At 38.3% G+C, this 16,188-nt stretch overlaps 2 protein-coding genes across 2 annotated transcripts; both read right to left on the reverse strand.

Annotated features, from left to right (window-relative positions):
* Window positions 1-253: 253 nt before the first annotated feature.
* On the reverse strand, window positions 254-3,252 carry LOC306883316 (ras-related protein Rab-33A-like). Its single transcript, XM_079438493.1, has 2 exons — window positions 2,784-3,252; window positions 254-2,226 (listed from the first exon to the last, which is right to left on the reverse strand). The coding sequence occupies exons 1-2, from the start codon at window positions 3,030-3,032 to the stop codon at window positions 1,780-1,782; spliced, it is 696 nt and encodes a 231-aa protein (XP_079294619.1). The 5' UTR covers window positions 3,033-3,252; the 3' UTR covers window positions 254-1,779.
* Window positions 3,253-4,797: 1,545 nt separating this feature from the next.
* Window positions 4,798-15,765, reverse strand: LOC306883222 (matrix-remodeling-associated protein 5-like; the record flags this gene model as incomplete). Its single annotated transcript, XM_079438341.1, has 6 exons — window positions 4,798-6,700; window positions 9,203-10,106; window positions 10,753-14,058; window positions 14,355-14,745; window positions 14,893-15,022; window positions 15,578-15,765. The coding sequence occupies 6 exons, from the start codon at window positions 15,763-15,765 to the stop codon at window positions 4,798-4,800; spliced, it is 6,822 nt and encodes a 2,273-aa protein (XP_079294467.1).
* Window positions 15,766-16,188: the final 423 nt, after the last annotated feature.

The following is a 16,188-nucleotide window of genomic DNA, read 5'->3' on the forward strand; positions in this document are numbered from 1 at the left end:
TATGACTGCAGGATAATTGTTGCATGCTCTTTGTCTATTACTATTGTTGATACTGTCCGATAAATAATTTCTGCTGAATAGGATATTACAAATGCATCATGGTTAGTTTATAACTCTTTTCAACATAATATGTTAATTAACAGCATTGGAAAAACACTTCAGTTCAAAAAGCATCTGTTTTTTTTTCTTTTCTCGAAAACATGAACTTCAATAACAGTTAATGTTTTAAAGCATTTCTCAGCAAAAATTCAGTGCTTCAGGATTTTTGAGATTTAATTTGGTGCTCAAAATCAAACATACATGTCACACAGCATACAAGGACACAAAACAAGACAAATCATAAGGCTTCAATCTCTTCAGTAGATATAAGGCTAACACTGTTGAAACCAGAGAATTCTCCTACGAATCTGAAAGCATTTAAAACCACACAGAAAACTGCAACTTCTCCTGTAGAACCAAAAGTACTGAATAAGCAGAGGATAGAGGTTAAACAAACAATCAGGGGGCACCAAATTGCACTCGCTCATTCCATAATCAGCACATTATCAGCAACCCTTTCCACAGAAACACTCATACTGCTATTCTCTGTATAGTCAAAATCATTATTTTTGAATAAAAATCGAACAATGACTGGCCTGTTTGAATCTTGCTTTCATACATAAGTGTTTATGCATTTGGAAGATCCACCTTAAGCTGGTGAAATACTGTGATGCTACATAAAAGTTGCATGGAAATGAGCATGTGGTGAATTATCAGATTACATTAATATTTGGGTCACTATTTAATGCTAATCATCAGAATATAGTTTCATAATTTGAACGGGTTTCAAATGTATCCATGCAGTTAGTGAGGGAGAAATATTAGAAATATTTTAGCAGTGAGAAACCACAAGGCTATGAGAAATAACTAGCAATGGTGGCAAATGAATATGTTTTAAGGCAATACAAACATTTGAAATGATCATTGTGACTCATGTGAGACTGGAAGGTTCAGATTCTACAGTATGTGCAGTTCCTGGCAGCTAAAACATTAAGACCATCAGCCAATTATGTTGGAGATGTTATGCCATATTCCACTAAGTATTATCTGGATTGGTTGTATGCTGATGGATGCATCCAAACAAATGTATGACGGAAACATTTCTTCAGACCTATAAAGATTGCTTAAGTGGTAAAGTGTGCACTGAATTAAGCATGAGGAATAGAAAATATATCTATTACACATGGGTGAAATCTTGTGTGAACATGTCCAGGTTGCATTATTTTTTTATTAATAAAATGAAACGTATTGTAGGGCCATCAGAATTTTTTGCACGTTGACATTATTTTTTATGCAAAATAATGCATTTGGATGTTTGTCAAACTGATGATTGACATTAGAGTCTCATTACCGTAATACATTTTTTTATTTAAATCAGCATAAATTAAAGGGAGTACATAATATATTAATATTTTTGCATTACCTTAATAGGGAAAGTGTGCTTAATTGTCATAAAAATAATGTCACAATGCAAAAACAGTCTTAAAAGGCATAATTTTCTTTTAGCAAAATGTAATTTCTCATTTCTTTCTTTTGATTTTGAGATGATACACATGTTCTTGACAGGTTTTGTGGGATTTGCCTTTTAAGTGATGGTGTAATTGAAGAAAAGAACATGACAGATAATGACACACGCACACACAAAACATGGAGCAGCTGTCATAAAGTAACTAAAATTAGTTGCAGGCACATTCTTGCATTGTGAATTATCAATGTTAATAATTTCACAGTTTAGGGTCCTCAACAAGGGCAGTTACTCTTAGGGTCGGGCTGATGTGTCAGCCTCACTCTGCCGTCTTCTCTCGCCACGTTTCTGTATATCAGGGACTTTTGGGCTTTTAGACGACATGCCAGGCACATGAAAATGGAGTCCACGTTCTGGCTCTCCTTGGGCTCTTTGGCTGATGTTTCAAACAGTAGCATGTTATGGGCATCGGCAAACTTGAGGGCAGTGTTGGAATGGACCTGGATCTGGTCAACTAGGTCGCATTTGTTACCCACCAGAACACGAGGCACCGAGGATGACACCCCGTGCCCGTTACACTCCTGAATCCAGGTCTTTAGGTTCTGGAATGAGGCCATTTTTGTGACGTCATATACAAATACGACAGCATGCACATTGCGGTAGTAGTGCTCCACCATGCTCTTCCGAAAGCGCTCCTGGCCCGCTGTGTCCCATACTTGCACCTGTCAGAGTAGAAACAAGACATTTCAATGTTGGAGAGAAGTTAAAATGAGAAAACTGATGCATCAAAAAGAAATGGATTAGAAGGTCAATAAATAAATCTGCTTTGGACATCTCTAAAAAGCCATTTTTTAATTCAGGCTGTGATATTAAATTCAAATAACTATGTGTCACAGCTTTGAATATTACTTATAAAGTGAAGTTTCTTTTTGATTTAACAGATTGTATATTAAAGGGTTAAATTAACTCAACTGACTGAATTCAAACCACACACACACACAGATACATACATACATACATACATAAATAAAGTGTTATCTGTAATGTCATATGTTCTTTTCACCTGTCTATTACATAGTGTTGCATGAATAATAATAAATTAAAATACAAGACTATTGGTGAACAATACCACAAATGCATCATGCGATCAGAAAGTCATTCATGTGATAACTCGTGATGTAAACATTGCTTTTCACACTTCCACTGAAACACACACACACACAATACAATCGTGATACAACGAGATCTCGGCCTGGTCGTGACCAACAATAAATCCCACCTTTATTTTCTCGCCCTCGATCTCCACGGCTTTCTCCCTGAAATCCACGCCGATGGTGGCTTCAGTCTTACAGGGGAAGGCTCCGCCGGTGAAGCGGAAGGTTAAACAGGTCTTGCCCACATTTGAGTCCCCGATGACAATGATTTTAAAAATCCGCGTCTGCACACTGTGATCTAGAGACGTGCTCAGGTCTAGAGACGACGTGAGGTTGGCAGTTCCTTCTCTGCTTTGTGGGAATTCATTTGCCATAACGGTGAAATGATGTACCGAGGCTGGTGTTCACTGGTCCGGCGGTGATGATGGTGGTGGTGATGGGGGAAGGGATGGCAGATCCACTCCCTTTGCAGATGCATGGAGTTAACATAGTAGACTGACAAGTGCATGCCGACTGATGCGGTACTTGCAATTAAAAATAGGCTAGTTGAAAAATAATGGCTGAAAAATAAATTGTTCTTTACTTTTGTGTCGAATAATTGTGACAACATGGTTGCACTGGTTACATTTAAAGGGATAGTTCACCCCAAAATGACCTGTCTTTATTTACTCTGATGTTGACTTGTATGCTAGTATTGCAATACAATACGAAAGAACAAACACCCACAAAAAATGTAAGTACCAAAATAAAAATTATTAATAAACAATAATAGTCTGCTACATAGACATACATCTTATGTGTATAGAATAGTTTTAGATAGTTTGGTCTTAGAAGAAGTTAATAAGAAATGTTTTAATTCATATTGTGATTGTTTTTCTCTTCTATGAGGATACACGAATGCTAAGCATATTGCTTAATTAAGTTGTGTTGTGTCTTGTTTTTAAAATGAAATACACCCCAAATTCCAAAATTAATGTATGGCCATTTGTTTGTCTAGTAATATTGAGCAATTTTGGCATTAAAAAAAAGAAAATAAAAAAATATATATATCAAAAGACAATTAATATTCAGTAATATTATATATTATACACTATAAGATGAAAACAAAAATTCAGGAATTGAGCTGGATAATGACACTTACTTGTCAACACTGTTATTGAACTGAATTGAATCAACACTGAAATGACTTGAGCTGAATAATAATACTATTGCCTTTTGTAGAGCTCATTTTCATCTGAATTAAATTTGTTTCATAAATGATGAACTTTACAACTAACACAGTTATTGAACTGAATTAAAACAACACTGCTCTAAACTGTGCTTCATAATGACACTATTGCCTTATAAAGCTGCTTTATCATAATTAATTATAAGTCGTTTTAGAATTGATGAATTTTTTCAACATTAATATTTTCCTGTTTTTGTTATGTTCCCATTGTGAAGCTGCTTGAACAATCTGTATTGTGTAAAGCACTGTACAACTTAATGTGATTTGACTTGATATTAAACGTCCGCTGCGATTTCAAAACTCTGGCCATTTGATAATACCTAGAATTTGCATTGTTAAAAGCGCTATACAAATAATACTGACTTGACTTGAAGAAAATCAAGACCAGAAATCAAATATTATTATTTATTTGCCCAGTGTGGCAGTAAGTGTCTTACATACTGTGTTTTTGTCTTATTTATTTCGACAGCTACCACAATGCCAACATTTGTTCCATACAAGGCCCCGTTCTGCTCTGACAAGGCTATTTTGTTCTAATGCACTGAAGAATGCAAGAAATTCAACAGACAGAGCATATCAGACAAATCACAGACATTCTGGAATGTTTTATGTACAATTTATGCAACAAAAAAAGTATGTTAAAATATTCTGTTTAATCTGTGGAATATATAAATATGTACAAACCAATAATTTCATAAATTAAATACAGAATACTAAAGAAATCTTATCCTCGGGTCAGTTAATGAGCAGATCCATGGCTATTCACAAAAAATATTAAGAAGAAAAATCCATTTAACAACATTGTTGGGGGTATTTTAAGTGCTTGGTACACTTTTTAAGTATGAGTTATGTTTTTAAAGAAAGGTTCCCATTTATTTTTCTTACTGACCTGATGAATTTCTGTCTATTGCTCAGATCACTTGAAGGTATGTTGCTTTGAAGTCTGTTCCCAAGGCATTTCTAGCATTACATTTGTAAATCCCTGAGTTCATGAGGCCTGGGTCCTGTATGACCAAATTTCCCTCCTCTGTCATGTGAATTCCACCCTGTGCTGTGAAGCGACTATTGGATACAAGCGTGGTACGTCCAGGCAGAGTCCAAGAAATGTCTGGTTTGGGTATGCCAGCAGCTATACAGTTCAGAATCACAGGAGACCCCCTGTTAACTCTGCTTATTGAAGGTGGAGCATGAGTGATTTGAGGAGGAAACACCATAATACTTACTGGATATGACAATGTTGAGGATCCAAAGGTGTTTGTGGCTTTGCAGGTATATGTTCCTCTATCAAATTTGGATGTTTCTTTTATCTGAATTGTGCCGTTAGATAAATATGTTACTCTTCCAATAACCTGGGGCTTGTCTAAGACCAGGCCATTTGGAAGAGTCCAGGTAATTGTTGCCTGAGGCCAACCATCGGCATTGCATGGCATATTTAGTGTCTGTCCGAACGAAATCTTCATTGTTGAAGCTGTACTTCTAATATGAGGCTTCTGTCCAGGTTCTAAAGCATAGCGCTTTTCTGCTTGTCCGGCTACATTTTTAGCCAGGCAACGATACACACCTTTGTCAACGACACCTGGCTGCGTAATGTGTAAAGTCCCATTTCCCAGGTAGTGAATGAACCGTTGAAGTTTCATGCCTGGATTCAGTGCCGTTCCATTGGGTAGAACCCATAGAAACTCTGGCTTTGGTTTTCCTGTAGCACGACACTCCAAAGATATGTCATCACCATCTGCTTTGAGAGGAAGAACCTCTATGTTTGGCACTGGAAAGCTTGGCTTCTCAGCAAGTGATGCAACTTCGAGGTCAACTGCTAGACTTGCTTCCCCTAAGTAATTCTTGGCTATGCACAGAAACCGCCCTTCGTCAGTCTTTCGAATGCCCCTCAATTCAAGAGTGCCATTCCTGTGGACTTGGAACCTACCTCCCAAATATGGAGTGGGTAGAGACATGCCGTAAGGTGTGGTCCAGGTGATCTGTGGCTCAGGCTTACCTTCTGCTTTGCAATCCAGCAACAAGGTCTGGTAATACACGGCTAAAATTTTGTTCTCTGATCGCCCACTGTGTCCATTGATTTGCGAGCCTTTAACCTCAACTAGAAGGTTCACGTTCTTGATGTTATCTCCGGCTGGGTTCCGTGCAACACAGGCATACTTTCCCTGGTCAGCCAAAGTCAGTTTTTTAATGATCAGAGTCCCATCATTTAGGATTTGGTATTTGACTGAAGATGAGGGTATTATTTCATTCCTTGGTGAGATCCAGATGATCGTAGGTGGTAGCACACCTGTAGCATCACACTTCATTTGTGCTGATTGCCCGAAAGATGCCCACATAGAAACCTGAGAAGTTATTTGGGGTGAGTTAGGCACCACTTGGACACTTACTTTCATTGCATCCTCCCCCAGGGTGTTCTTAGCATAGCATGTATAATTGCCTTCATCCTTCTTTCCCATATGTTGCAACAAAAGCGTTCCATTCCCAAAGATGATATAGCGCCGGGTACGGGCTCCGCTGTCATCCGACTGGAGGGCATTGTTGATCATGGTGCCATCTGGGAGGCTCCATGAAACCTCAGGATCTGGAAGGCCAGAAGCTACACAGTCCACCAGGAAGTTGTCTCCATTAGCAACTCTTTTATGTTGTGCTCCAGTGTTCTCTATCTTTGGTGGCCTCATGAGAACCTCTACTTGGAACAGCTCCATGTCCTCACCATTTGGTCTTTGATACATGCACAGATAATTGCCTCCATCTTTCTCAGTCAGTCTCAGAATTCTCAGAGTGCCATTGGGGAAAGCAGTGATGTGTCTTTGTGGACTGAAAACAAAAAGAGAGAAATTGTTTACATCTTTTTATGACAGCTGTACTATTTCATAGTAATTAACTATGATAGGATAAAAGAGCTCATAGAATTCTTCTTAAGACAGCTGCACACTATGCAATTTATTTTCCATGTCCTTTCAAATGTTGCTTGTCCGATTGTATAATAAGAGACAAGTGAGACCTTTCATAAAAAAACCAGACTGTGTGACATATTTTTTTAGATTATGTGATATCCCTTACACAAAAAATAGAATAATATAGTGTTAATACATATTGAATAATACATATAAAATATATAATGTAATATATTTCTTAAATTCTATAATTATTTACATTATATATTTCATATATAGCTAGTCACCAATAGCACAAGCACACCTGCATGTACTAAAGTATTTAGGAAAGAGTCTATCACTGTGCTGAAGAGTGCACAGCCATTACTTTTTAAATGAAGTAACATACTTATTGTCTTAATGGTGTTCGGCCAATCGTCATCCTAACCACAGGCTCTACTCTTCAACACTACTGTAACCCTAAAAACCTACATCAGAAACCCTTTTAAACTTTATTTATATTACACGTAATGCTATATTTGTCTTCATTTGTAAAAAAATTAAAATATATAAAAAATTAAAATATATATATTTGTATTAATATGCATATATCGCAGTATATTGAAATATATAACCACTAGTTTCTCATTTATGGAAATGTATTATGTACTATAATGATTTATATTTCACAGTATATTTATTTTTGTTTCGTAAGGGTAGTTTCCCAATTATGAAAATGTATTATGTAATATACTGCATTATATTTTGCAGTATATTCCCATATATTTTTGTTTCGAAAGGGATACAGTACATCTTAGCCTACACCTTAGCTACAGTCTTTTACAGTCCATTTTAATTGTAAAATTAAAAAATAATAAAAATAATAATTAAGGTAGGAAACAGGATGTAGAATTGCAATGTGAATTTGAATGTAAGGCAGTACAATTAAAATGAAATCCAAATAAATTCATAAATCTGTTATTTGAAAAAGTAAAGCAAGTTTGTCCAAACTTTGAATGTGTTGACAAAAGGTTTAAAGCTTTTTTTTTTTTAAAACCTTGAGTTTTAAAGACTTATAGGTCCTACAGAACAAGAGAAGAGAAAGATAAAAGGGCATTTGTGGAATACTCATAGTTAAGAGCAGTATAGACAAACTAGTTTACACATGTTTTACTAACATCTCTCTTTCTCACACACACACACACACACACACACACACACGCACACGCACACGTACATTTGGGATTTTCCATAGACTTCTATTACTTTTATACTGACCAAACAATATTTTTTTATCCCCTAACCCTAAATCTACCCCTTGCAGAAAATCTGTTTGCAATTTTACACTTTCAGATAAACATCACTTACTATTTTTAATAGTTTTTTCCCCTCGTGGGGACCGCAGGCCGGTTTTACTTCAGTTTTTCAGTTTTTACTATCCTTGTGGGGATATTTGGTCCCCACAATGTAGCAAAAACAAGTACACACACACATATTGATTTTTGTGTTTTATGGAGACTCTCTGTAGGCGTAATGGCTTTTATACTGTACAAACTGTATTTTCTATCCCCTACCCTAACCATAACCCTAGACCTACCCGTCTCACAAAACGTTTAAACATTTTTAATAAAACTTTGTTTAGTATGTTTTTAAAGCTATTTTAATTTGAGGACTGCAAGGAAATTTCCCCATAAAATATGTTTATGTTGTTATACCAGTAACCTAAAAATGTATGTCATTAAAAATCGCATAAACATACACACAGATCATTATCATCATCATCAGTGGCTGTGTTTCTATTGCTTACTCATTAAATTATTGTTGTAGCTGAAGTCACACTGCAGGATTATGAACCGATATTTAACAATTGTGAACATAATTCAATTTTGATAAATTTTAGTTCTAGACGTAATAATGAATGCCTATTGTAAAATGTATTTGTTATCTAACTGCTTTAAGTAGCCTGTTGTATAGATGACTAAGCACCAGAATTCCTAGAGATGGTCCTGCTAAGCATATGAAGTAGACAAATTGCCCTTGCGTCTCGCTCAGTTACTGTATTGTCTGGATCAGCGGGGTTTGTTTGAGCTTTCCAATCTGAGACAGACTGCTTGTTTAATTTACGCCATATATTGTTTGAATTACACAAGTGATGAAGTTGGCTTGCTGTGAGTTTGAGAGTGTATGTCAGACTGCTTGGTGTGAACAGTGAAAACCAATAATTGTCCAAAAGAGAAAAATTAAAATATCTTATTAAAGGAAAAAATGACAATAAAGCTGCGACGGCTTGACTTAAATAAACCCTCTGTATGGGGTGCTTCAAAGGGGAAACAAGCTCCCACATTAGAAAAACTCTATTATTTTATTTAAGATAAATTGTCAAATTCTAGCTAGATAGAACACTTATATGTTTAGCTTGTCTTCAAAAGCATTAAATATGTACCTGTACTGATGTTCCAGAATGATTTTAGATGGTAGTCTCCAGACTGTGCCTCTGTGGGAACCTACAGACTCTGGACAATGCAGGAAAACTGTGGATCCATATGTTGCTGTGACACTGTGTTGCTGATATAGGCCTTTCCAGGGGCCTGGAGGCTCTTGCTTAACATCCATCTGCACTGTTCTTTTAGCAAAGCCCACTGGATTGGTTGCTGAGCACTCATACCTCCCTGAATCACTGGGGTTAACGTTCTTTATATAAAGCGTTCCATTTGGGAAAATAAATATCCGGCTTCCAATAAACTGTGTGGGCTTCATTTGTGAACCATCAGGGAGAACCCACTTAATTAGAGGGAATGGCTCTACTTTAGCAGTGCAGTCTACATATACGTTTCTTCCAGCATTCATAAATATAGTCTCAAGTGAAACCTCAACAATTATTGGAGGTAGAGCAGCAACACGAATATGGTACGTGAGTGTATCAGCTCCTGCCACATTGCTGGCAATACATTTATAATCACCTTTATTAGAAAGGTTTGCTGAATGAATACTCAGTGTTCCGTTTGGAAAAAGAAATACTCTTCGGTCAAGGTTACCAATGTCTCGCACAAATGTCCTGTCTGGAAGTATCCATGAAATCTGAGCTTCTGGTTTACCCACCGCAATACAGTCCAAAAACACTGAGTTTCCCAAAAACACTGAGACATCTCTGGCCCTTGAACTCTTGATTTTTGGAGGCTGAGTCCGGACAACGAGGGTAACTACCATGCGGTCTGAACCAAATTTGTTTTGAGCTGTGCAAAGGTACTGGCCTCTGTCTTGCAGCTGGACATTCTTAATCACAAAAGTACCATTTGAAAGGACCTCAAATCTTTGTCCAAGTTTTGTGTTGGTCTGAATTGTTGCACCTGTAAAAGAGTTGAAAAAAAAAGTAAATACATCAATAGACAAAAATATTGAACTGTTTGACTCTTTCTAAAACAAACAGCACAGTTGGGGTATGTCCCATTCTGTATGTTTTGAATGATGTATATCTCTCACAGGGGGGTCTTTTAGCCTTTTTCGTAGCTGTTAGTGAACTTTCAAATCAGGGGGATGTAGATTAACCTCTAGGATGATACAAATGGATCTGTTATAATTTAACCAAAATGTACCTGTATGATTTGATCCAATTTATGTCAAACATGTTGTGTTTTATATACAATTTCTCATTACAAGTATTACTGATTGCACTAATTACTAATTCAAACACAAAATTACCGTTTCTTTTTATTCAGTGATTAGAAATATTTCTGTCATCAAATAGCTGCAGCTATTATGATAATTACCATAAGCTGATAATTTGGCTTCAGTTGCACTCCAGAGTCACTCAGAAAATAGAAAATCACATGCAGGCCCTCATAAAGGGAATAAAAATCTTGGGCACTTATGAAGCATGATGGCAGTGTTTGATAACTATCTAAAGTAAGCTGGGAGTGGGCACTCTATAAATTGTATCATCGTCCATTCAGACAGATGCATCCATAAAAGTTATGCAATGAAGATTCACCTAACCTGTTGAAACTTTGGTCCATGAAACAATAGGTTTGGGGTCCCCAGATGATCTACAGGACAAAAGCACATCTGTCTCTGCTAAAGCAGATATAGTAACGGATTCAGTTGCAGTGATCCTGGGTTTGACACCATTGCCCATCAGGTTTGGAAAGGGAATGGCAGTGCTCAGTTTCTTTGCTCCAAACTGACTGTAGTGCCAGCGACTACCATATGGTACGCTAGCTGTGAAGGTTGGTTTGTTTGTATATGCTAGGATGGATGGGGGAGTCACAGGCTTGTAAATGCTTGGGATATTTGGAGCTTGGTGAGGCTGTGGGGTGGGATGATATGTCCTTGGCTTAGAAGTGACAAGCTTTCCCATCTGGGCTAGTCGATAAGCATCAAGCTGTGACTGTCTATATCTGTTTCTGAGCCTGTTGAAAAGTAAGTGGTCACGTACACGAGATGAGCTGACATGTGGAGCTATAGTCCTCGCAACGGAAACTGCCGCTGACCCTGAAATATAAGATGTGGGCTTTGCTGTTTGAGCAGTGATTTCAGGCCGATTGGTGACCCATGCATCCCTGCCTCCTGTTTGTAGGAAATACCAAGTTTTGTCTTGGGAGTGGTGGTGCTTTGAGCTATGAACTGTGGGCCAGAAGGGAAACTCAGTGTAGGGACGGGGTGTAATTGAGAATTGTTTTTTTGGTGTATACTTCTGGATTAACCAGGGGTGTATAGGAACTCCTTCAGGATGCCTTGCCCAGTTGTAAACTCTCTGCCGTTCCACATTAGTTAAGGTTGGTTTCTCAGTCACATGTGCTATTTTTGTCTCTGGAGGATTTATGTTGCTGATTTGAAGATTAGGGATGACAGTTGCTGAAATATGCCTTGTCTTATCCTCATTTGCCTGGCTATTAGTTCTCAAAATGATCTCTCTGTTTTCATGTCCATACCTGTTGATCTGTCTGGGTGAAGCACGTGTTGCAGGAATGGCTTCATTTTCTTGCAGAGATGTTGTACTTACAAGCTGAACTGACTCAATGCGTTTTGTTTTGCCTTCAAGTTCATTCAAGTTCTCATCTTTTCTGAACGTTGTTATAGGCATTTTAAGAGGGTCCTTTGTGACTGCCATGGCTAAGCTTTCAGTTCCTGGGTAATGTGCAGGAGAAATTTCTAAAGTCACTGATGCTGTTACATCTTTGTTTTGGGCTTGAGTATAAGAGCTAGTAGTCATTGCTACACTACTTTTAGTTATCAGTGTCTTGACTGGAGAGTGAGTGAATGGCACTGCTGTAGAGGGAGCTACGGTGAAATTTGGTCTCTTTGGATGTGGTATACGTGAAGGAGGCCTACGCTGCCTATATGGGAATCTTCGTCTTTGGTTCCAGATGGAATTATTGTTTGCCCTTATTTTCTCTTCTATTGTCTGTCTGTCTACCTGTTTTACCAGCTGAGTCTCATGTTCAGGTACTGTTGTTGTGTCTATGTGTTCTAAAGTCAAATCTGAAATGTTATAATCACTTGTCTTGTGTTTTGATTTTTCTCCCTGTGTAGTTTCTTGAGCGTGCTCATTGTGGGGTGGTGGTTCCAGCTGTTTCGCATCGAAATGTTGGATGCTTGAACTTGCGCTGGTACTGCTAGCTGTAACATCTGTTTTAGTCGTTTTAAAGGTATCAGCCAAAGTTTTGGTGGTTGTAATCAGTGAAGACTCAGTCACTGTTTTCAGTGTTTTTGTAATTTCTAGATGCGTCGTGACTGGTGGCATGGTTGAGAGTTTAGCATTAGCTTTTGCAAGAATCTGCTCCCAGCGGCTGGGATCAAGCTCTTTGACAGAGTTATTAGATTTTCTCACACTCTCTTTGATTTTCTTTCCTTTTGAATTTTGTCGGACAATGCCACCTCTGTGTTTTATATTGACCCTCTGAGGTGTGTGTTTAGCAGTTGGTATTTTGATTTCTTCGTATCCTGACCCTTCACTCTCCTCATTTTCAAAAAGCAGTAATTCACCCATCGATACTGTAACACCTCTTTGAGCGTCTTCCTTTTCACCAGTAACAGCAATTATATGAGACAACATATCAGCCCCATAGAGGTTAGCTGCTAAACAACTATACTCTCCAGCATCATCGTAGGTCACTTTTTTGATGGTCAAAGTGTTGTTCTGTGATACATACACCCTTCCTTTCATGTCTGATGCGTTAAGAATCTGACTGTTTGGTAGGAACCATCTTGTCTCAATTGGATGAGGAGAAGTTACTAAACAGGGAAGACTAAGTGTGTCCCCATTCTCCACAGATATCTTCTTTCCATTTAAATCACTGGGACTTAAGAGACGCATCCTGACTGTGAGTCTATAGGTGACGATGTCCACATTAGTATCAGTCCTCACAAAGCAATGATACAGTCCAGAGTCTGCAATACTTGTGTTTTTGATAACTAGCCTGTAATTCTCAAGCCTTAATTTATGGGAATCAGTTTGATCCACTGTTGTTAAGTCTGGAAGCATCCACTCCACAGGCTGATGCCCAGAGCTTAGCACAATGCAATCCAGACTGACCTCAGAGTGTTCTAGCACTGACTGGATTCTCCTCGGGGCTCCTCTTTGGATCATAGCCCAGGAGGAGACTACATCCTCCTCATCCCCTCTTCCAATGATGTGCTTTGATATAAAAGTAGAGAAGTTCAGCACAAGTTTTTTAGTTGTTGTTTTGCGCCGGTTCAGCTGAAGGGTGACCCTTGGTTGTAAAAGCCAAGCTGGTTCAGCCATTAAGTGTCCTTTGAGCTCTGTAAAATATGGTGATTCCTCATGTGAGGCTTGAGAGTACTGAAAAGTCACCTTTGAAGAATTCCCAAGTCTGGTTCCCCGTTCCAAAATGGCTGGGCTCTCGTAGTAGTAGGCAACCAACCTCCACAGGTTCTGAAGAGCATCTCTATCGATCTCACACTCCAGAAGTGTCCGTAGAGTCACATTTACAGCAATCTCATCTGTCCTCCTCACTGGCTCCCACCCCATGGAGGTGTCTTCAACAGGACGTGTTACATTACATGCCACGTGTGCCCGATTCCCATGACTGTCAGAGAGAATGAATGTCAGATGACCAAGAGGACGCTCCAGATCCTTGATGTAGGGGGCATCTGGCTCCTGATTTTCCCAAATGCTACTCTCCCCAATTTTAAGAGGGGATTGAAGGGAGGGTTGGTCACAGGTGAGCTGGCTGGTTGAGAGCTGCAAGATCTGGCTGTTGTTCAAAGGCTTTGGTGAGGCACATGCAGCACAGTTGCCAGCATCTCCAGAGTCACGGTCCTTTTTGCACTTAATAACTCCTGTAAAGAGAGGGATAGAGAATGTAAAAAAGCAAACAAAAAACCCCCTTTGTTTTCCTTGTAGTTATTTGCAGTCAGTGGAGTCAGTTGTACTACTCATTCAAAATTAAATGTAATGTAACAATACAATGCATTTAGGACAGTGATGATAAATGTAACAATTGTGAGTAAATGATGTATAAACACTATATGTGAAGTTCTATATATTTGTGTGCAATGGGATTTTATTCATTGCCATTACAAAAACTCTGAGAGAGTGGTGCAAAGTTTGGAAAATACAATCAAAGAAGTTTCACCCTCATGATTTTTGTCCCACTCCAACAACCAGTGTAATTGGCAGTCACAGGCCCAGGGGTTTCCATGTAGAGAGAGGACTTCTAGCCTGTCCAAGTGCTGCAGAGTTCCAGGCAGCAGGTATTCTAGTTGGTTTTCTGCCAGGTGCAGATGCCGCAATCCTGAGCTCCAAAATGTACCCAGGACTGAGACAGTAATAAATGTGTGAGAGTGGAGGTCCTGCAGTCGGTTCCCCTCCAGTTGCAATAGCTTTAATGATGTGAGTCCATTAAATGAAAAAGGCTCAATGAAGTCAACGAGGTTGTGGTCTAAATGAAGCCGTACAAGGCTGGTCAAGCCCTCGAACAAGCTGGGGTCAACTCTTTTGAGTTTGTTGTAGCTCAACTTGAGTATCTGTGTCAATTAAGAACAGCAATTATGCCCTAATGTAATTTCAAAGTCATGTATCTTAACTATTTATAGAAAATTAGAGACACAAAGATGCTAGAGTACAGTAGATGAGTATAATGTGTTTGATGTGCTTCTCATATGAACTTATACCTGGAGGGAACGGAGGTGGTAAAAGGATCCAGAAGAGACAGAGGAGATATCGTTTCCATGGAGCATGAGAATTTCCAGTTGCCGCAGGTTTGCAAAATCTGAAGACCCAACCGTGCCAATGCTGTTATAGCTTTACAGTAAGCAAAGATAGTGGTAAAAAAATGTTAGCTTAAAATATATCACATTTATTACCCTTTAATTTTGTGAGATGCAGAGTAATTAGCACCAATCATTTACTTAATTTTACTCAGTAAACATGCATTTTCAATGGAGCTAAAAAGGACATCATTGAATGCTATGACTTTTATCCAACAGGAGTTTTGCTGATTTTTAGGTGCTGTATGAAGTCAGTTCTCCTCTAGTTCCAACATTAACCACAGGTGTAGCTCAACACATTAAAGTGATAGTTCACCAAAAAATAAAATATGACTTACTTTCTTCTTGGAACACAAAAGAACATATTCTGAAAAATGTTGCTTCCAAACAGTTCTGGTTACCATTGACATCCATTGTATGGGCAACAAAAAAGACATTTCTTAAGAAAATATGTTCTTTTGTGTTCCACAGAAGAAATTCATACAGTTTTGGAACAACATGACCTATTCACAAACACAATGTGTCAGAATACTTTTTCTTTTTCATTTTAAGTCTATAATTTTCTTAAAACAACAACACAGTATCCTACCCTAGGTTGAGTCTCTCTGTGTCCTTGGGAAGGTTTCGTGGGGCAGAGGGTAGGTGACGGAAGGTACAGTGCACCTCTTTAGGGTTGGGACAACTGCAGGACCTCGGACACGCATAGAGGCATGAGGGCAAGATGAACAGCAGGCAAGATGCCAACATTAAGAGAACAGGTACACCCACTGGAGCCATGTCCCGCTCATGCCATTATCTGATTTAGGAACAGTGTGACTGCAAAGCAGAGTTTTACATTGCATACAATGTAAACAATTTGTTGATACAGCAATCAGTCTGCAATTTTACTTGCATAAGCTAAAAATAACTTACAGTAAAAAGCTTTTTTTTAGATGTCATGTGACAATACTTCTGAAGTATGATGACTCATCAACCTCTGAAAGTCGTGCTCATGCCTGACTCGCACACATAACATATTGCAACATATTGTTAGTCTGTCATGATTTTTTTAACCAGCGATGTATCTTTGAGAGGATAATTCTATTTCAAGAAACATATTAGATATCAATTAGTTATCCATTATATAAGTAATCCATTATAAGAAAAACACTGTGCAGGTACATATTGTTTCACCAAATCATTTAACATTTATTACTATTA

This window comes from Barbus barbus (genome assembly GCF_936440315.1).
Source record: "Barbus barbus genome assembly, chromosome: 17".
NCBI lineage: Eukaryota > Metazoa > Chordata > Actinopteri > Cypriniformes > Cyprinidae > Barbus > Barbus barbus.